Source organism: Lynx canadensis, chromosome D1 (genome assembly GCF_007474595.2).
Source record: "Lynx canadensis isolate LIC74 chromosome D1, mLynCan4.pri.v2, whole genome shotgun sequence".
In the NCBI taxonomy this organism is placed as follows: domain Eukaryota; kingdom Metazoa; phylum Chordata; class Mammalia; order Carnivora; family Felidae; genus Lynx; species Lynx canadensis.
In genome coordinates, this window is record NC_044312.2 from 81,591,955 (window position 1) to 81,615,573 (window position 23,619).

At 36.7% G+C, this 23,619-nt stretch overlaps 1 protein-coding gene across 1 annotated transcript in view; it reads left to right on the top strand.

The window, feature by feature from the left end:
- ANO3 (anoctamin 3) overlaps positions 1-23,619 on the top strand; it is a 279,115-nt gene that overhangs the window by 227,721 nt on the left and 27,775 nt on the right. Inside the window, exons 15-18 of the mRNA XM_032594840.1 lie at positions 6,515-6,597; positions 7,021-7,161; positions 7,665-7,829; positions 20,469-20,505. Coding sequence (XP_032450731.1) covers positions 6,515-6,597; positions 7,021-7,161; positions 7,665-7,829; positions 20,469-20,505 — 426 coding nt within the window. The remainder of the gene's footprint in view (positions 1-6,514; positions 6,598-7,020; positions 7,162-7,664; positions 7,830-20,468; positions 20,506-23,619) is intronic.

The following is a 23,619-nucleotide window of genomic DNA, read 5'->3' on the forward strand; positions in this document are numbered from 1 at the left end:
AGTTGAATGGTAAGATGAAGAAAGGGCCTAAAAGAAATTAGTCCTGTGCTTGAAATGGTTATTATATTTTAGAAAACTATGCGGCAAATGCTGACGAGTTTTTATTTGTGTGGACTCCCAATTTTATAGCAAGTCAATTGAAAGTATCCATCTAAATTTGAACAAATGCTACTATAATGTGTATACATAAATGCCAATACCATATTGAGTGACAGAAGAGGTAGCTTTAGAGGGACTCTTAACATCAAAAAGTATGCTCTGGTCAAGATTGTCGTGGGAGTTCTCGTGGCATCTTAATATAACATGTTGCTGTTTCTGTGTATATTCTTACTTCTAAAGGCATTTTCCTAGAGGCAAACCTATCAAGCCTGATTTTAGGAATTGGTGAAGACTGTCAGTGCTTAGGGTTCCAATGCTGGCCTTACCATGTTCTTAGAACCTAGTTGTTTGTTGTTTTCTTTTCTACTTAGTGTTGTTAGAGAGGAAGAAGGAGGGGAGGGAAATTGGAAGTAAAGTTAAAGAGAGACATGATGGCCTTAGACAAAGAGGAAATTTAACAAGACAAGCAAGTCCTGACTAACCAGTTCCCAAGGCACAGTGTCAAGTACAGTTCAGTCCAAATCTTGTCACTTCCACATATTTATAAGGTCTTTCTATTGATTAGCCTACTTTATAGTTATGTAAAGAACTCCATGAACTATATTTTTTGTAAGGTTCTAAGGCGGGGAGGCGGGGGAGAAAGTAGCTTTCTCTGGGCATGGACACACCAAGTGTTCCACATTCGAGGCCCTTCTGCTAATGGTAGAACCTGTTCTGTGAGGTTTCTATTTCTACCTCATGTATAGTGATGTTGCAATCCTCTGTGGGAAAGGCACATTATGCTTGAGGATGTTACTGAAAATAAATCTGGGGAGTGGAAGAGAGTCTTTAGTGGTACTTGGATGTTATCTACGTTGGCGATCTCAGAAGTGTTGCTCTGATAAACTGTTATTTCAGCGGGTCTTCTTTCGAGAAGGCTTTAAATCTTTATCTCTTCTGATGAAAACAATACTTGGAATTCCTTTTTGCTCTCTGTATTCAGACATATTTAACTTCCTTTGTGCTGGGGATTGACCTCTTTCCCCTGCTCCTTCTCCATGAGCTCCTACCCCTGAATGTAGTGAAGTCATTTTTAAAGCTTTTTAAATAATAATTGTTCCAAGTCAAATTGAACTTAATTGCTTAATATATAAAACAGGTATAGAAGGGACTTCTCTATGGGACTCTCTTCCCATATCTCCATGGAGCATCATTTGAAAACCTCTGGAATAATGGAAAGAGCACTTAACCAGAAGTTGGAGTCACAATCACTGGATTCCACTCAAAAATTCAGATCAGGGGCACCTGGGTGGCTCAGTCAGTTAAGCGTCTGATTCTAGGTTTCAGTTCAGGTCATGATCTCATGGTTCATGAGTTAGAGCCCCACACTGGGCTCTGTGCTGACAACGTGGAGCCTGCTTGGGATTCTCTCCCTCCTCTCTCTCTGCCCCTCTCCACACACGCTCTCTCTCTCTTACTCACTCAAAATAAATAAGCTTAAAAAATTTTTTTTTTAATTCAGTACAATGTAACATTAACTGAGTATGTCAGTGTGCCAAACACTAAAAATGCTAAGGAAGAAAGAAACTCTAGAAATTTAACTTCTAAGTGTAGATGAAAGCAGATGTAGAAGAAGGTAAAGTGTTGTAGATGCTTTGGCAGATTTCTAGACAAGGTCAGTGATGCTTGTCAACCACTCTGGGCCTTGTTTTCTGAAATTTGAAATAATGGAGAAAACTACATATAGAATCTAACCTCTTTGAGATGCTTAACTTTACGATTCTGTTACTCTGTGCCATTGGCTTTAGATCACAAAGGGAAGCCACTGGAATTGGACATGAGGAAATGGAAATTCAAGATGCAGCCTGTGTATTTTAAAATTTTTTTAAGTGGAGAAAACTGTCACTATAGTCAGAGGCAGGAGTAAAAAAAAATAAACACAATGTATACTTGCCGAGGGACAGAATTATGCCACATCATCCTCAGCTTTTCCATAATATTCCTCCTACCTCCATGACTCATGTGAAAGCTGACTTTGCCCTGATAACAAAATGCCCTTCTCCAATGGAGGCCTCTTATCTTCCTCCCCCATCTGCAACCCAGTTTCACAGGACCAAGAGGAAGAGTTGATAAACTCTACACACAGAAGGGTAAAAAGAACATAGGCGGTTGTACAACTTGTACAATGTATACTTTGTAGGAAATAAAACTGCTCTATAATCCATTTCCCACAGACAATTAGTGTTAAAACCTGGCATATTTTCTTTTGGGCACTATGTATATATAACTATAATATATCTGATTTATCTAGCTACTTATCATATATACACACTATATATACACATATATATACAATATACTATAACTTTCTATAACTTCATCAACATCTATATTTGTATTGACACTTTGTTCTAGGTGAAATTATTTTTCCTTTATACATTTTCATGTTTAAAGTATTTTCACTTTTACATTGAGAAACTTTAATATACTACCTGTCCTCTTTACCATCTCACGGTTTCTGCCACCCTGCTCATTCTGAGCCATTGTTCCTTTGTCCTTCCACATGAGTGCATGCCAAAATTTTCACCACCAATTACAATAAAATTATGAATATTTGCTTGTCACTTTCATGGCTTATAATATACTCCTTTAGAAGTCACTGATTAGAAGACTCCTAATTCTTCTCGAAATTCCCATACCAGTTATTTAATCCTGAACTAGATGCCAGTTCATCCTCTCATCCTCTACTATCAAGAGATACTCAACACCCAAAGAACAAACAACCCACTTAAGAAATGGGCATGGGGCGCCTGGGTGGCTCAGTCGGTTAAACATCCGACTGAGGTTCAGGTCTTGATCTTGAAGTTCGTGAGTTCAAGCCTCGCTTCAGGCTCTGTACTGACAGCTCAGAGCCTGGAGCCTGCTTCACATTCTGTGCCTCCCTCTCTCTTCCCCTCCCCTGCTCTGCTCGCTCTCTCTCTCTCCCCCTAAAATAAGTAAACATTATTAAAACTTTAAAAAATATAAATGGTCAGAAGACCTTGGGGCTTCCGGGTGGCTCAGCCAGTTAAGCGTCTGACTTTGGCTCATGTCATGATCTAGAATTTACTTTTTAGAATTTACTTTTTAGTGTAGGAGGCAAAATGTGAGCCAGTGGGACATATCTTGCTGATGGCTCAGGGCAGTGTGGTGGTTTATTTGATTATGTATTATTGAAGTTTGAGTGCGTTTAGATGGACTGAGCACTTTGCAATTTATGGTAAGTCTCAGTCTTTCCTGCTGTGTTTATATTAGGCCACACACCTGTACCTACTTGAAACGACCTTGAGGCCACTTCAGCAGGATGCTTCCGCTCCACCCTTTTTCTCAGGTCTTGGCATATGTAAATACCCTTTCTTCTTTCCATGGCTATTGGATACAGTTGTGTCAGGGTACCGTGCAAGCCTTCCTAAGGTTCAGCCTACTCTTCAGGTCCCATCTAATTGCCCAAGTTCATAATTTGAGTTTTGCATCTGCTCTGAAATTGGCTGTACAATGAGATACGGTCTTCCCAGAATCCCGCTTCCTTTTCAGGCCCTCACTCAAGCTCAGAGCCTCCTGCTGTAAACCTGGGGGAAACTTCAGGGTTGTCGTAAGAATCAAGCCCATTGATATTTTTCATCAGTTGGTATTTCAAAATTTGCTTACTTTCTAAAATATGGTCTTTTGAGGTATAATTTACATGCAATGAAATCTCCGTAGATATGTTTTGATCACTTTCGAAAATGACAAACTTTTATAGCCTCCTCTCCTGTTAAAAGTATGGAATATTTCAGGGCTCCTAGATGGCTCAGTAGGTTAAGCATCCAACTCTTGTTTTCAGCTCAGGTCACGATCTCACAGTTTCATGTGTTTGAGCCCTGCATCAGACTCTGCACTGATGGTGAAGAGCCTGCCTGGGATTCTCTCTCTCCTCTCTCTGCCCCTCCCCTGCTCATGCTCTCTCTCTCTCTCTCTCTCTCAAAAATAAATAAGTAGACTTTAAAAAAATAAATGGAATATTTTAATCACCTCCAGTAGTCCTCTCATACCACCTGTCAGTCATCCTAGCCTCAGAAGCAACCACTATTCCAATTTCCAAAGTTAGCTAATTTTATTAATTTTGTTTTTATTAAGTTTAGTAGGAGTTAATAAGTAGTACTTTCCTTCCTTCTTTGATGTTTGGTATACTGATAAATTGCATGACCTCCTTCTAACTAAAAAATTTTTTAAGTGAGAATATTGATTCACTTGAGTTTAAATAATTTGTGAATAAAATGAATATATCTCAAACTGAGAATGGATCTTTAACACGAAGCCTAGTTTATCCCAAGGACAAAGATGTGTGAAAGTTAAAATTACACCAAAGCCAGCCTTCAGGCTCACAAAAACCAAGATTACCTTTATTTCTTAGATTTTCTGGGAGATGCTTCTAGGAAGAGTTTTGCTGGAAAGATACATTAGGAAATGACCATGTGACACATTTAAACTTTAAACCTTGACTGAAGTCAGTAATAATTAGAATTTTATTGCACATTCTGTGTCATCACTTCATATCATAGCTGCCTATTTTAACACAATGCTTTTCTTTCTTCAGTTTTCCTTCCATAATAAGTTATTTCTCTGTGTCTCTCCTTCAGTGTACTTCCTCTATATCCCACCTATGTTTTAAGTTCTAGATCTCCCTGTTGGTAACAGTAATCATGGCTGACTCTTTTTATAGCAGATCAAGTATTTGGAAAACTTCATTTATCTTCCTGTCAATGTGCTTGGCTATCTCGATTCTTTTAGCCATACTTCCTCTTATAAAACTGTATAGAAAATCAGTCTATAACATATAGAGTAGGACTGGGGAAAAAATTAAAGCCATAAAGATTGTATGGACAATAACTAGCAAGAGTTTCAGTCCCGACTCTACAATTTATTAGCTATGTGTTTTTGGACACAGTAAACTCATACCTTTGTTTCAAAAGTCTGATGAGAGTAATACCTGCCATATCTACCTGTGTTATGAAAGTAACAAAATTAGGGACACCTGGGTGGCTCAGTTGGTTAAGTACCTGACTCTTGGTTTGGCTCAGGTCATGATCTTACGGTTTATTGGATCGAGCCCCACATTGGGCTCTGTGTTGACAGAGCGGAGCCTGCTTGGGATTCTCTCTCTCCCTCTCTCTCTGCCCCTCTCCCCACCTCATGCCTTCACTCTCTCTTTCTTTCAAACTAAATAAACTTAAAAAAAAAGAAAGTGACAAAATTAAATCCTATGTGAGAAAGTGAGATATAAGATAATGTGATTATGAACATTGTATTTTCTAACCAATATTAGGGCTGATTTCTAATTATAAAGAAAAAGACAACAAAACCTCAGAATCATCTTCCCCTGGCATTCTTTTGCGAAGAAGGCAAGAGGCTGTATTCACAGATAGGAAAGAAGACTTCACTCCTTTGCTCTATCAACTGCTTGTGGTGGTGGTGGTGGTCTTTTCCCAAAGACACGTGTTTCTATGTTTTTGCTGTAATTCTTCCTTCATTATAACTCTTACTACAATGTAAGTTAACTTTATTTAGATTACTGTCTCACTCTACCAGATAAGAAGATCCCTGAGGTTAGAGTTCCTTGTCCCAAATGAGAGAACAGCAAATGGATGGATGGATGGATGGTTAGATGGATGAATGGTACCACGGCTTTTAAGAATGCATGTATGAGGTCTTAATGATGTCCACAAAGTCTTGAATGCTTGCTGTAAGATGAAGACCACTTACCAGAAAAAAAATCAATCTCACTTAATTGTTTACACAGAATATTCACATTATGGTTCAGGCATTTCTTTACTTTTTCCATGGAGGCCTTTGTAGTCCATGCTGAGTTCACCTAGAAAATGCATCCAAGTGTTTTCTCTGGTTTTTTTCTTTTCTTCTCCTTCCACCATGATACCTTGTGCTTTTCCTCTCTCTCTCCCAACCCATCCCTCTCTGGGTTCTGGAGGAGTAGCATCTAGTCTTTATTGTCATTACTGGCTGGAGAAGCCGTTCTCTAGGTCTTTTAGATGATTTTGAATAAGCGTATACAAGTCAAAAGGGACAATATATATTTAGCTCACTAATATTGACCATCTCTTGTAGCATCACTTTGATAGGTCATACTAGCAAAGGTCTATGCTTATAATCCATTGAAAAAAATTACATTCTAGGAGTTTATGCTGACAGTAATGTACAGAGACATGGAGGAAGGGGTGAGGGAAAAATAAAAGTCCATTTATATAAATACAAGTTTAATTTGTTTTAATAATTTAACAATGCAGTGGAAATGCATTAATCCAAAAAAGAAAAGCAATGATGAAAGAATGTGATGTGGTTGGGTAAAGGGTAAATAATTAATAATAATAATAATAATAATAATAATTAATATTATCTGTAGCCACCGTCTTCTTGGAATTTTGGAAAAGAAGAAGAAGTACACTGACCTATACTTGGGACCTTATTGAATGGGAAGAAGAGGAGGTAAGATGTTATGAAACCAGGAGATAGAGAAACTGGGATAACACATGATGCAGAAAATTATTCACTGTCCTTAACATCCAAGCTGGAAGCAATTAAACACCATTAGATTTTCCCTTGGTGTTTTTTACTAACAACATTTCTTATTTCAGGAAGAGAAGAGAGCTCATTGATGGAGTTATGTAATTTTTTTCAAAGCACTTCCATGATATTTCCTAAAATGACATTACTGAAAAATTGTGCTAATTAATATATATGTTAGGGATTATCTGGAAAATAATTGGCATTTTATTTTTTTTTAAGTTGCTTCTTTTCCAAGACTTGTTATAAAAGTAGGCCAAAATCCAGGAATTTTGTATCAACAACTGGATGATTTTTTTTTAATTTATGACTTTGATAAGTAGGTAACTTTAGTCTCTCTTCCAGGAAACACTTCGTCCCCAGTTTGAAGCCAAGTATTATAAGATGGAGAGAGTGAATCCCATTAGTGGGAAACCTGAGCCACATCAGCCTTCCTCAGACAAAGTCACTCGTCTTCTTGTTTCTATCTCAGGAATATTCTTCATGGTAAAGTATAACCATCAGTATCAGAATGTTGTTGGATTCCATGTTTAGAAGGAAGTTCTAAGATACCAACTTATTTTGCAACCCTCAGAGCGCAAGAAACCATATCCAGCTCAATACCTTGGTACTACATACTATTAAACAAAATTAAAATCACGGCAAGTCATGAATTATTGCAAAGACAATTTGGGAATATCTTTAAATAAAACACTCTTTCAGAGAAACAAAAATCATCTAAGATAAAATGGATATTTTTTGTGTTTCCCTGAAATTTATTAAGACTAAGCATTCCACTTGCAAGTGGAAATTTGAGCAACTTAAATCTTACAATATGTATTTTGACTCTAATGTAACTCAATCACTTAAAAGAAAAAAAAATGATGTATTCTTTCTTGGAAAAGGCAACTCCTTTAGCTCTGTGGGGGCAGTATATTAATCTATGGTATTGCTTTTGGTTTGTGAATTATGCAAAATATGGATGTCTCCTCTGGTCTCCCTTATTGTAGATTTCTTTGGTGATCACTGCAGTGTTTGCTGTTGTCGTGTATCGCCTGGTTGTCATGGAACAGTTTGCATCATTCAAGTGGAATTTCATCAAACAACACTGGCAATTTGCAACATCAGCTGCTGCTGTCTGTATCAATTTTGTAATCATTATGGCACTGAATCTTGTAAGTGTTTACAGTTTTCAATAGGCGAAAAGGCATGGGTAGGGGAGAAGTCTGTTTCCTGCATGCTTGGATTGTATTTACAGGAATCCAAAATGAGACCAGCAATGCAACTCAGTTTAGCAGAAACAAAATTCATCTATGTAGTGTGGATAATGGATTTTTTTTAATTAAAATAAATAATGGTTGTACTGTCATCCTTTCCTTTGAGTTTATAGTCTTGATTAGTGAAAACTTCCATTCTAGCGTGTCTAGAGTGGACTAGAAAAGGTGCTATGCTCTTTTCATTCAAATAAGGGATTTTTTGGGTTCAAAAACCATTCCAAAAAACTGAACCTCAGTGGAGAATTTGTTACAAAGATATAGAAAAATCTATTCGAAATAGAAAGCTTGTTATCTCCAAGGCTTAATGTGATATAGAAAATAGCTACTCTATTTCTCTTTCTCTGGGTCTAAGCATTTTTCTCCTTCCTTCCTTCCTTCCTTCCTCCCTTGCTTCCTTCCTTCCTCCCCTCCTTCCTTGTTTCCTTCCTCCACCCTTCTTTCCTTCCCTCTTTCCTTCCTTCTTAATTTCCGTCCTTCCTTTCTTCTATCCACCCATCCTTTTTCTTTCTCTTTTCCCCTTCCTTCCTTCCTTCTTTCCTTCCTTCCTTCCTTCCTTCCTCCCTTCCTTCCTTCCTCCCCTCCTTCCTTCTTTCCTTCCTCCATCCTTCTTAACTTCCCTCTTTCCTTCCTTCCTAATTTCCGTCCTTCCTTTCTTCTATCCACCCATCCTTTCTCTTTCTCTTTTCATCTTCCTTCCTTTCTTCTTTCTTTCTTTCTTTCTTTCTTTCTTTCTTTCTTTCTTCCTTTTTCAGTTCTTCTGTTTGCATGTCTACCCTCTTCTATCAAGAAATGTCTGCCTTTATTTAACCATGATCCATCTTTCTCTCATAGCCGCCAGGGATGCTGTGGTATTGCAATGATTTTGTTATCTTCTTTGGCTCTAACTACATGACCATGTTGGTCAGGTTTCCATAGTCCGTTTAACTGAAATTATCTACTATTTCAATGTACTAATTTCTCAGAGAGAGCATCTGATTGGTTCAACATCATGTCCACTGATTGACTTGTGACCTATATGGATGAGAGGACATTATTATGCCTAGGTCCACATTTTCAGCAAGGACTATGGGTGGGGTCCTATTTTCTCTGAAGACAGGAGGCACTGTTTAGCACACTTAGGATAATCTCTGTCCTTTAATTATTCCAACAATGACACAAGACCAGTATTCTCTCCATTATGTAAATAAGAAAACGGATTTGGAGAGTTTAAATAACTTGTCCTAGATCATACATATACTAAGTGTTAATGCTGATATATTTACATCATGAGATAATTTTTGTAGATATATGAGCAATATACAACTAACGATGTTGATATTATGTACAGGTAATGTGCATTTGGTTCCAAATATAGATTGACACAGATGCTTTGCGTGTTTAGACTGGAGAGGGCTAGGACCATTTAAAATAATCAGGAAAGATTTTCAAAGAAAAGTGAAAAGTGATTGTGATAAGTAAGTTTTAATGCAAGGATGATAGTTAATATTTCCTACTGGGATCAGCTTTCTTCAGATTAATTTTTCTGGTAGAAGGAAAATACTGTTTGCAGTCTCTCCAAATAAACCACATAATATATTTAATTTATGTCCTTGGCTCATACATTAAAGTAAATAATAAACACTGAAAAAAATATAATACGAAGATGGGGAGGCATGGATGGTAATGTATGTAAGGTACTATAGGTTGCACACTGCACAAGTCACTACATTGAAGGAGGAGCCATTCATGGCATAGATGTAGGTTTTTATATTTATGATTATACTCTTCTGGTAGACAGTGAAAGATCTTGGTTCTAACAAAATCAATTGGTTATGACAATTTTACAGTAAACAAAGATTATTTGGATTGGCTTCATTACGTGAGGAAAAGGAGGCTAAATAAATGATGTGTTTATTTCTAGGGAACACAAGCAACCAACCAGTCTGGTCTTAAATTGACTTTGTTTTTTTATTTTTAGTAGGTTAGTTGACATAAAAATGATTGTCCAGAGTCCTGCTATCTAGGATGACCTTACAGGCAAGTAGGGACATGGAAAACACTGAAGAATGAAAGTTATCATAGTCGAAGCACAGAGGGCTTTGAGTAAAATGGGAAAGAAACCACACACTGCCCCTTAAATTGGTGGGGTTGTGATAGTGTATCAGAAGACTCCATGCAGAGAGGACAGGGTACTTATTCTGATGAGCCAAGAAAGAGCAGACAGTGAATTGTCATTTGGGGAAATTCAACCCACAAATGTACAGAACCACAGAAGTGCATATTCTTTGTTCTAAGGGAATGGTAAGGGTCTCTATAAAACATAAATTTATTGGAGAATGAAGAAAGAGAAATTAGAAAAGTAGATCAGTGCCTAGCTGTGGAGATCTGGAATAGCATGTAAATAATTCGGACATCATCTTTTTTTTATTTTTTCTTCTTGTGAGCAGTGGGGAGCCACTGAGTATTTGATAGGTGAATAACCACTAATAAGTGTACCTAATAAGATACACTTACAGATACGAAAGACATTAAAATATTAGGATATTGTATTATGTAATCACTATGCTGATAAATTTTAGAATTCTCAGGAAAAATGTCAGGTTCTCTGGAAAAAAAATTATGTTCAAAACTCCTAAAAGTAAAAGTAGATATCCTGAGTACATTATCAAACATGGAAAAAATTGGAAAAATAATGATTACACAAAAGTAATGCTATGTCATCTAAAACACCGTATTAATAAGATGTTCTTTTGAATTTTAAGTAAAAAGATGATAATTTCCTGTTGTATAAATTAATCCCAAATTTAGACAAAGATGTAATGATTGATGAACAAACATAAACCTGATTTTAAAAATATATCTGGCAAAGATAGTATCAAAAATCAAACTGATGAGCAATTACAGCTACACAGATAAAAATCCCAAGTATACATAAAAATGTTATCAGTACTTATCTCTGAAAAGTACTGGTGATTATTTTCTTTACATATTGTCTAATGGTAAACATAGTTTGCATTTTCACGTTTTTTTTACAATAAGATTATTTTCCATTTAAAACTAGTAAAAGAGGGGGCGCCTGGGTGGCGCAGTCGGTTAAGCGTCCGACTTCAGCCAGGTCACGATCTCGCGGTTCGTGAGTTCGAGCCCCGCGTCAGGCTCTGGGCTGATGGCTCAGAGCCTGGAGCCTGTTTCCGATTCTGTGTCTCCCTCTCTCTCTGTCCCTCCCCCGTTCATGCTCTGTCTCTCTCTGTCCCAAAAATAAATAAACGTTGAAAAAAAAAAATTTAAAACTAGTAAAAGATAAATATTTGATATTAATTTCTGATATTTTAAAGAAATCATAAATGATGGCAGGCCAAGATTTATGTAGAAGGATAGGTTTTTATTGTATTATTTAAAGTAGTAAATATTGGCAACAGACCCCTTAAATGAGCAAAAATAAGAGAATATTAATTCAAGTTCTATATAATGAACATAATATAACCAAGTAAAATGCTATTTTAATATTATTTAAGGACATGACATGCAGATACATACAAAGCATCTACAACTGCACTTGATTTCCATTAGAACATACCTGCATTTTTAAACTATAAAGGAATAACAATAAAATGTTGACACTGTAAGGAATGGCAATAAAATGTGGTTATCTCTCAATAGTGGGATAATAATTTGATTTAGTGTAACCTTTTTGGTTCTTTCAAATATTTATATGTAGATTTTTACTTATAATCAGAAAAAAAGAATCTTTACTTTTAAAACATTCTACCATGGCATAAAATTTGGAACAAATTAGAAATGGAATGCACTTTATTTTTACTCTATATATGAGCCATCCATAAAACCACACCCACCCAGGTAGCAAACTTGGGTCACTTTTTAAATTTTGTCTTTCACTGCATAGAGAAAAGGTTTATCAGTGGCTGAGCCGCATGCCAGCACACGTGCATGAGCGCGCGTGCACACACACACACACACACACTCTATTCCCTCTGTTCCCATGTGTGCCCCCTGCCCTTCCCCTGCCCTCTGAATACTGCCCAGGCTCTCATCACTTTGTGGTGTCTCTCCTCAGTTTGGTGTCTGAATAAAAAGCAGTGGACACAGGACAGAAGCAGAGCAAAGATTTGCACTTGATCTTTGTGATCCTAGCCATGCCACAAACATCTCTGAGCGTTCAAATGAGGGTGATAAAACTAATGCATAGGAGTATTGAAAGATTAAGTGAGATCTTCTAGTATGTGGATGGGTCTCAATAAATGTTAACCTTTTTCCTCTTTGCTTCTCTTCAATATTTTAAAATTTTATTTCTGTTTATAAGTCTATATACACCCCATTGTCTTTATTGCAAAATACCAACATTTTCTTTTTTTTTTTTTTTTTTTTTTTTTTTTTTTTTTTCAACGTTTATTTATTTTTGGGACAGAGAGAGACAGAACATGAACGGGGGAGGGGCAGAGAGAGAGGGAGACACAGAATCGGAAACAGGCTCCAGGCTCTGAGCCATCAGCCCAGAGCCCGACGCGGGGCTCGAACTCACGGACCGCGAGATCGTGACCTGGCTGAAGTCGGCCGCTTAACCGACTGCGCCACCCAGGCGCCCCTTTTTTTTTTTTTTTTTTTTTTTTTTTTTTTTTTTTTTTTTTTTCCAACATTTTCTTTAATGTTTCCCTTTCTTTTCATCTTTAAATGATAGAGTTTATTTATTAACCTTCAGTCCGATATAGGAATGCCAATAATCTTTTCTTTGTTCTTTTTAAGCTCTTCAAACCACATCTCATTTATTTATAATTTTTTCACTTTTTTTCTTTAAATATTACCTATTACTCATTCATAAATTTCTAAGTACTCAGAGTTGTCTGTAGAAAGGGAATCACATCTAACATGTTGTATTATGTCTTTTGATCCAATGTACGTCTAAAATATAAGAAAATTTGAAATATTTAATTGGTTCATGCAAAAATCATACCACTGGACTAATTTTCAGTAGTCTTACTTCTTTTTAATGAGTTTTTTTCCTTTCTGAAGTCTATTGTTTTTATCTTTTTTAGTTTTAAATTACAAAATTAATACATTGTTGCTATATAATGTACTGACAGTATGAAAACATTAAAAATAATAAGAAAAGTTGCTATTTTTTACCCAAAATTCCACCATTGTCCCATCCAACCATAAACTCATTGTACCCATTGGAGGTCATCAATGTTAATGGTTTAATTTCTGTTTATTCCCCTCACCATCAAGTGTTAGTGCCTTCAAAAGAGTACCCTGTGTTCCTGTGTTTGACAGTTTGTTCCAAAGACCTACTGGTCTTCAAAAATATCTTAAGTGAATTAATGAACTGGGCTAATATTTTTGAAGATGGAAATTATTACATAGACAAAGAAAATGAAGAAACCCAATGTGTATCATTAATTTATGCTTGGGAAGGCAAGCATGACACTTCTGGGAACAGAACCTCCAGGTCCAGGGTTCAATCCTTAATTTCCACCTATCTTTTCAGTTAAGCTGAAGAACTTGTCATGATCAGAACCTATAATTGAATAAAATAGGACCCTTTACCTTCATACATTTTCCTTACAAAAGGATTCTATTTTCACCAAAAATTCAAGAAATTGAAATTTTGCTGCTGTTTCCCTTCGTGTACCAAACTCCAATTTCGTATTATTCCAGGTGCTGCTGAATGACCAATCCCTTAAGCTCTGACTCTGCCCCATTTCCAACCCCCAACCCCAGTTATCATCCCTTCCCTGGAATAACAATGAACCCACATACACACAGTCTTCTCTCTCATAAGCTTCAGATACAATTTGTTCTCACTGAGTTTGTACATTTAATGAGGTTCAATATATTCTTTACTCCAAAGTACTGCATTTTACAGATAACAAAGGCTGAACTAGATGGAGTGAATCTCTAATTGTAGAAATAAGATCTCCGGAGGCCGATGAGGATAGCATTATTTTTGTCATAAAAACAATCTTTTGAGATTCTCAAAATCCCACTAGCTCTACTTAATTAATACAGGAGCCCATGTAACTACCTAGTGCTATAGCTCATCCATTGTTCCTGAGAGAAGACAAAACTGACTTTCTTTTTTCAAATGTTTATTTCAAATGTTATTCAAATGTTGGGAATTTTGACATAAAGATTTAGAGATTGTTGGAGGTGAACTAAGCTGTAAAATTTCTCCTTTGCCCTTGCCACTAACTTAGGAAAAGATTTTTTAAATGGATTTAGCATAAAGGAATTGAACTACAAAGCCAACTCAACAAATGTGAAAAGAATGTCATATTCCTCCGATTTAATCAGTATAAAACCATAATGCCCTTCTGAATTTATGTATTCCCCCCCTACTCAAGATGTTAAGGCACTTCACATTATTTAACAGCCCATCTAATTTACCTGAACCCACAGGGTCAATTTAAGGTCTTAATCAAATAAACATAAATTAAAACCATTAATCTTAAAATGTCAACACTCTAAAAAAATAACACCACCAAAAAGAATGACCTAGAATACCAAACACTACCATCTGTTATTTTTGGACAAACACTAAATATGCAGCACATAAAAATGTGCTTTTTGTTTCTTAATAGCTAGACTGTGTGATCCTTGTGCTACCATAGCCTCCAAATGAGCATTTGGCGTCAGTCAAAATAGTCTACTAATCTCATAGGCTTTTCAGCTATAATACATGTGCATGAAATTATTAAATATAGGCATGGCAAAGCCGTTTCAATCAGTCTAACAATTTTTTAAATCAGAAACTTTTAATATTTAACGTATACAGCCAGAAATCTTAAGTCATTCATGCATTTGTTTTGTCTCTTTCATCGCGTCAATGACTGTTGTGACTTCTGCTTCTGTAACATCTCTCTTACCAATTCCCTACTCACCGTTCTCACTTCTACTTCCTTAGTTCAGCTACTTGTAATTTCTAGCTTGGACCATTGCAGTAGCCTTCTCACTGGTTAGTCTTCCTGTCTTTGTTTTTCAACTCTTTTCATCTCCCTTGGCCACTGCTCTTAGAAGGATCTTTCTAAATTGCAGATTTGGTCATTTTATTTTGTACTTGAAACTGCTTAACAGGTTTCCATTGCCTCTAGTGTAAATTCTAAATTTATTAGCAAGGCATGGAAGACTTGATTATTTAAAGTCAGTTTTCCTTTCTCTTCTTGTCTAAAGTTGGGCCTCACTCCCTCCCTTTCAAACCACTCTTCTTGCTCCCTGGCATTTTACTTTTTCACAACCCTATCTCTTGGTCCACAGTGCTTCCTCTATTTACCTTTGTAATTTCTTTTATCTCCTTGGAAGCTATTTCTTTATCTATGAAAATTCCAGTAAAGGATCATTTCCTTCCATAAAGCTTTTTCTCAATCCAAAATGTAGAATCAAATAATCTCTTCTTTGTGTTTATTTTTCTCACAAGGTGCTTGGACATGCCTATTCTCCTTCCTTATCAGACTCCCTTGATAGAACTAAACAATGCCTCCTGTAAATGCTCTCCTGTTACAGTGCTTGGAGCATGACTTTTCTCCCACTATCGGGGTGTAAGCTCCTTATGAGCGGGCCTCCTCACTTTTCTATCTCCAGGTCTTTTGCCTATGTCAAAAAGATATTTATAATATATTCTTCAAATAAATTTTAAATACTCTGTTCTCTAAATTTTCTAGCATCTTGAATATTATTCACATTGCAGAAATCTTAGCATCTTGGATAATTGCTCAAAGTTATTTTTGTTATTGGAATTATATTTTCAATGTCTTTCAAGTTTGCAGCACTCATTATTTTCATTCAAGCTAATAATTAAAAAGAATATACATCCTCTAAGATTTCAAAACAAATGGATCATAGCATCCCTAAGTAAATATTCATTTGGGATAAAAATATGGGTGAAAATAATTAAAATTTGATCACAAGTCCATTCTACAGATCATGAAAGTACTGAAGAATGTTTCCTGTTCTTACTAAGCTTCAAATCACCTGGAACACTTGAAAAACTAGAGATTTCTGAGTCCCATTTAGAATCTCCTGTGTAGAGCTAGGAAATCTGTATATAAAACAAAATATTCAAAAATATTCTCTAAGTGAGTTTGATCCAGCCAGTCTCTAAAATGCCATTAGGAAATCACCAATTTAAAAGATCTGAGGTAATTTTGATACATAGCCAAGATCAGAAACTACATTTTCAAAACTAAATCGCAAATAATTTAACAATGATTAAAACTTCAACATATTATTTTAACATCTCTTTACCAGGTATACAGCTAAAAATCCACAAAACCAGAATTTGAAACCAGGAGTTACTCTTCACTAATCCCATCCTTTTTTGTCCTTTATGTTGCTGCCCTGAATGCTATACTACTTAAAGGTACCATAAGTAGCAGGGTTACTATTATATCAGGTAATATTTCCAAGAAGATTTTAATGAAAATTAAAAATGTGCAGGGATACCTGTGTGTCTCAGTGGGTTGAGCATCCAACTCTTGATTTTGGCTCACGTCAGGATCTCAGGGATGAGATAAGATAAGATAAGACAAGATAAGATAATTTTTGAAAAATAGAAATTAAAAAATGCTTAAATGTCAAGTATTCCAAAATGTATATTCTTGTTGCCTGGCAATCAAATCTTAATTAATTAAAGAATAGGTGACAGTAGCATGACAGCTGTCCGGTCTCATGATTAATGTGTAATTTTAAAGAGAAAATAGAAACATCACTGAAGAAATACTCTTGTAGTTTGAAATATCTGGGATTAAGCCAGTTAAACTATTTCAACATTGTCAACAAAAGAATGAGCTTTTTTTGATATTCTTCTTTTCATTTTAAAATTTTTGTACCCTTAGTACACTATCACCGAAAAAAAAAAAAGATAATTCAAAATACATTTAACTAAAGTATTCCATGTTGATTCTGGACTCTTTCACATGAGAGATTTATTTCCATCTCTAGATTTGAGAACATCCATTCTTATGTTTCTCTCATGGGCCTAACCACTGAAGACCTCAAATGTACCTAACTTCTTTAACACTTGGTTACCAATTACAATGCAAATAGGTTATTGTGGAATAGGGTGGATCAAAGGATTGGACCACACCTCTTAATGTGGAAAAGAGGTAATGCCAAATGACTCACTTAATAAGAGGACCAGCTTTTTAAAAAAAAACATTAGTTTGTTCATGTCTATATCCATGGTTTCTAGAAATTCAGAAAGGTAGAATTGAATTCTACGGACCTTACCGTGGACTACCAGGCCCTGAAAAATGGTTTCCTTCTGAGACCTCTCTAACTCCTTTCTTACTACCTTGCTCCTTTACTGCCTCCCCTCCTGATCCTTCAACATCCTTGCCCTTTAACACACCAAATGCGTCCAATCTCAGGGAACTCCCACTTCCTATTTCTGCTCACTTCCAAGGTAGTGAGCTCAGATCTCTTCTTGGCTCCCTCCCTCACTTCACATATGAGCTGTATGCTCAATTGTTGCCTTCTCAGAGATGTTTTCCTGACCACACTATAAAATAATACCATTTAATACACTATATAATACACCATAAAATAATAAGGGTGCCCACCACCCTTCTCTATGTACACAGCCTCGTGTATTTTCCCTTTGGGTACTATTCTTTTCCTGACCAATTGCATATTTGTCATTTGTCTCTAACCACTGGTATGTAAGTTCCATGAAACTGGAGACTGTGTGTGTCTGTTTACTGTGTTCTTTTTTTTTTTAATGTTTATTTTTGAAGGAGAGACAGAATGTGAGTGGGGGAGGGGCAGAGAGAGACTAGCCACAGAATCCACAGCAGGCTCCAGGCTCCAAGCTGTCAGCACAGAGCCTGATGTAAGGCTCAAACTCACACACCGTGAGATAATGACCTGAGCTAAAGTCAGATGCCCAACCGACTGAGCCACTCAGTCACCCCTGTTTACTGTGTTCTTGAACACTATCTGGCCCATTAGAAATTCCTCATAATCAATATAACATAATTTAACATAATTAACATAATTAATACATATGACCAAGAGAATTTCAGCTTACTGAATGCACTAGAGAGTGATGGCTAGAAGTATAGGTTCTCCAGGGCCTCTGGGTGGATCAGTCAGTTAAACGCCCGACTTCTGGTTTTGGCTCAGGTCATGCTTGATCTCAGTCTGTGGGGCTCCATGCTTGACAGTACAGGGCCTGCTTGGGATTCTCTCTCTTGTGTTTCTGCCCCTCCCTCTCTCCCTCTCTCAAAATAAATAAATAAACTTTAAAACAAGTACAGCTTCTCCGACAAGAGATCTATATATATAATGTACATATATAGTGTAGTGACCACAACAATTGTCCCTGAACTTCCCTATTCTCTCTTCCCCCAAATACATATCCATTCCCACCTTGCACGTGTGTGTGAACGTGTGTGTGCACGTGTGCGCGCACACACACACACACACACACACACACACAGCCCATGATTGCTTGCATACAGTTAGATATATCTAATTATGGTTTCTTCCTGCATTTTGTAGTTTTGGAGTTAACAAGTCAGTGTGCAGGAGTTGACTTTGTAGCTCATCATCATGGTGGTGCCAGTTAGCTACCATCGGGGCCTTTGATGATTCAGGTTCTCAAGTACCCCAGGAAGCTTTCCAAGACAATATTTCCAGGGGTGACACAGCATTTTTGTGATTTATAACATTCTTCCAAAGATTACTGTAATCCACTGGGGCATCTCCTATGGATATTTCCATTGCAGGGAAACAGACAGGTTCTGTGTGCCAGGTGTTAGGACAAAAATCAGAAATAGTTTCTGGGACAAGGCACAGGATAAATGGTACAAGGGAACCATAATAGTAACTCCTGACTTGGCTGTTAGTTTAGTAGTGTTACTTAGGCAAGGTACCTGACGTTCTAAACATTGGTTTCCTGTTCTGTAAAATGGGGATAATTATACCTATTTGATAAAATTGTTGTAAGGACCAAATTAAATAATATTATATATGAAGCACTGCTTGGCACCAGCCAAATACTCTAAATGGCAGTTATTTAAGTAAAATTTTCTTTCACTCTCTATGAGGGCACTGAATTTAGTGCTAGAAGCACAGTACTGTGGAAGTACTATTTGTTGATTTGTAAGTCTATCCTGTCACACTGCTTTGGAGTGTGGATTCTATAATCATCTTACTTGATAAATGGGGCTTGGAAAAGAACATGTGAAGACAATTTTGGTACTCATGAATTCAAGTAGTCTTGTTCTAAAATTTTAAAAAAACCACAGTTTGTGTATATAGCTAAAAATTAAAACAAAAACCACAACAAACTGCACAAGAGGTAGAATGAGACTGTTTATACTCAATATAATCTTTCTGGCTCAGGATAGCTCTTCAGAAGAAGTTTTGAATCAAGCAGATTATGAATAATCACAATAGTTTTAGTGAAAGAACTGTTAGGGAAAGTGAACAACTTTCAGAGTGTCCAGATACCTACCTATTAATTTGGCATGCCAACAGGTAGAGTTCCTGGAATTTATAATCTGAAGAATAATGTGTTGAATTATGGGGTTATGTAGTTATATTGACATGTACCCACATATACCCACAAGCACACACTACCTTTCTGCCTGTAGCGTATTTGTTTTCTGCAATATGTTTACTTGGAATTTTGGGAAATAGGTTTCCTCTCCTTGAGTCTGTATGAGTGATGGACTGGGTAAGAGGAGAAGGGGGAGGGTGGCAGAAGGTGAAAACTGTTACCACAAAACACAGTTGTGCTTGTAACTTACTTTTGGATTCCACAGATTTTACTTACCAGTCTTATTGTAACACCAAACCTGGTTTGTTCTTTGGGAATGCAAACTACCACACACTGTTTGTCTTAGCTTGAAAATTCTTTGTCAATAATAAGGAATTTAAACTTCCACTTAGAATTCCAATATAGTTAAAAGTATATATAACTTGGTGATCAAATCCCAGATCAGCCATTGATTAGTTGAATGACTTTTGTTAAAAAAATATTTTTAGTTTTTTAAAGTCTCATTTCCTTGATTTATAAAATGAAAATAAAGATAGCTACCAGAAAAGACTTATTATTACAGAAACCAAGTGTGTCTGTATATATACATACACATTTATAACATGTTTATATTACACATTATACGTGTTTAGTATGTGTGTGTGTGTGTGTGTGTAAAGCACCACATAGTAAGTTTTAAAGTATGCTTCAGCTTAATTAAAAATGTAGCTACTTTGGGGCGCCTGGGTGGCTCAGTGGGTTGAACGTCCAACTTTGGCTCAGGTCATGATCTCGTGGTCCGTGATTTGGAGTCCCGCATCTGGCTCTGTGCTGACAGCTCAGAGCCTGGAGCCTACTTTGGATTCTGTGCCTCCCTCTCTCTTTCTGCCCCTCCCCTGCTTGTACTCTGTCTCTCTTGCTCTCAAAAATAAATAAACATAAAGTTTTTTTATAAATGCAGCCACTTTGTGGACTACACTTTAGATCTTTCCTTGAATAGTGTAAATATCAGCCTCTTCTAGAAGAAAAGAAATAACATTCACTTTTGTTTTCTTTTATTACAGGCTTATGAAAAAATTGCTTACCTTCTCACCAACTTAGGTAAGTCCTTTGTTTTTACCTCGTTCCCTAGTTAAAGAGTAACATATGGACATATCAGTCTGTAGTTGCTTTATGTATTTTAGCATTTTTTAATGTTTATTTATTTTGAGAGAGAGAGTGTGAGAGCACGTGCAAGCTGGGGAGGGGCAGAGACAGAAGGAGAGAGAAAATCCTAAGCAGACTCCGGGCTGTCAGAGCAGAGCCCAGTGTGGGGCTGGATCCCACCAACTGTGAGATCATGACCTGAGCTGAAATCAAGAGCCCAGACGCTCAACCAACTAAGCCACCCAGGCACCCCTATTTTAGTATTTTAATATCAACTTCAGTTTTATAAATTGTCAATCAAAATGAAAGACATGCATGGAAGGTTGGAGCATTCTGTATAACTACAGAGAGGCAGTTTATGTAGTTAGCACACCTAGTTCTCCCTACATGGAAGTGCTTTTTCCCTACCTTAGCAGGTCTTTGGGCTTTCCCCCAAATATTTGTTTTTACCAAAATGTTGTACTATATGTACACAAATTAAAAGGCAAAATAGTATTAAGAAATTTATAAGTAAAACCAGTACTCTGCCACATTACCCATTCTGATTTTCCACTTTCCTGAAAGACTACTTTTTAATAATTTTAGTAATTTCTTTTGTTATTTCCTATCCTATTTCTAAATAATGTGTTTCTCTGACATTCTTGGATTTCTCAGCTTTGGGAAGCTATTGCCTTTCTATTCCAAATGACAAGAACTTAGGTCTTAACATTCTCTGCAGTGTTCTCTCCTCGCACACTTTCCCTCTGTCACATGTTATACACACATAATTTCACCTCCTTCCAAAGTAGTTATAGTCAACGGATTTGGACTTTTGTAAAAAATTTTTTAATGTTCGTTTATTTGTGAGAGAGAGAGAGAGACAGACAGACAGACAGAGTGTGACCAGGGGAGGGACAGAGACAGAGGGAGACACAGAATCCGAAGCAGACTTCAGGCTCTGAGCTGTCAGTGCAGAGCCCTACCTGGGGCTCGAACCCGCGAATCATGAGATCATGACCTGAGCCAAAGTCAGATGCTCAACCGCTCAACCGACTGAGCCGCCCAGGAACCCCTCAACGAATTTGAACTTTAACTCAAATTAACAGTGTTTATTACATCATTGTTTTCTATATAACTTTTTATATATAAAGTATGGGGTGTACTATGATTGTTTCCTTTCTTATACAACCTTTATACTTTCATGATGCTAATAATACTTTTCCTTGATTTTCTACATAGTTTCCTTAATTTATCCCAAACTTTCTGCCTCAACTCTGAATGGTCTCTAAACACATTCAAAAACATCAAGTACTCTACTCCTTTTCTTTTCTTCTTAGAGTTACCCTCCCTGAACCCAGTGTTACTCCAGTCTCGAGGGCCTACCCTTGACAGCTCAGAGCCTGAAGCCTATTTCAGATTCTGTGTCTCCCTCCCTCTCTGCCCCTCCTCTGCTTGTGGTCTCTCTCTCTTTCTCAAAAATAAACAAACATTTCAAAAATTTAAAAATTAAGCCAACTGATGAAAAGAGTGTCAGTTTTGTCAGACAGAAGTCAATTCAAGAACAAGAACACACATATGAAGAAAATAATAAGAATAAAGTCACCATGTTAATATTAGGCAAACCAAAATTTAATATCTGTTTGAGAAAGAGAGATACTTCATACTGATGAACAGTCTACCAGGTCAGTACAATAGTCATGATTTGTCTATATCTTTTTATAAACCTCCAAAATGTAGAAAGCAAAACATGATAGAAATCCCCCCCCCAAAATTGATGAAACCATACTCAAAATATAAGCCAGGATACAAAGCATTTGAATATCATAACTAACAAGCTTCTCTTAAAATATACATAAATGGGATGCTCAACAAAAAATATACATGTTCTTTTCAAACACTTGATAACATAGACAAAATATATCCAAATAATTTGAAAACAAGTGAAACTGCAGCTTTTTTGACCCAAAGCAGAAATCACACAGGAACGTTTGTGGATCATGACACAATAAAATTAGAAGTGGAGAACCAAAAACAAACTACACAATGGGGATTTTTTAAAAATCCATATTCTCATCTCTAAATAAGTTTTATGCTAACTTTGCAAACTGTTTAGAATGCAGCAGCGGTGAAAACACAACCAACCAAAACTTTGGAGCAACACAGGCTCTCCAGACTGCTGTCACTATGGCCCACCAACCAGTCAGCCTGGGGACCGCCCCACAGACCCCTGTCACTTCTGGCACATACTCTCGTTGGACTTGGACTCCCGCCAGACCAGTTCCCCTGTTCTGTGTCTGGATCATGCATACGTCGGGGCCCATCTTTTCTTGAGATCAGATCCCATCTATTTTCTATCCTTCTTGAATTCTTTAATTGTATGAAAATGCATATTAGCTGTGCATACAGCTCTTCTAGCCTTATTTGGATACTGGGTGGGAGTAGAGGCTACAATACACACTGCCACCTTTATCCCATCTCTCTCATTATTTTTGTTTGTTAAGAGTCATAGAAACATAGGACATAAGAATGGACAATGTTCTTGAAATCATCTTGCCTAATTCCTTGTTTCATAAACATTAAAATTGGTTGCAAAAAAAATGTAAAGAGATCAACTTGAGATGCCCAGAAAATTAGGTGTAAAGTTGAGATAGGAGCTCAGCTCTTATGACTGAGGTAGCCCTCTTTCCTTTTACCATTCCACTTCTGTCTGTGCAAAATATCTATTCTTTAAAGAACTCTGTGGATAATTTAGGTCCTTATTCGAGCATAGCCAGTTTGGGTGAAGGACTGATCCAATGTATATAGTTACTTCTAAATGACAATAGCAGAGAGAATCCTGAAAATCTTTGTATATGAATAGCAGGCATTGTATTTGTGTAGCTCTGGAAAAAGTCTAAAGATTGTATCGTTAGATCCCTTTATCAACCCTGTACAGCAGATATCATCATTCACATTTTGCAGATGCTGACCTACAACTCAGAGATGCTGAATGTCTTGTAGAACTAGTAAATGTTCAGAACATGAACCTGGGGTTTCTGAGTCTATATCCATATTTCGTGTTTTTCACCTCATCTATGTAAACATATCCTC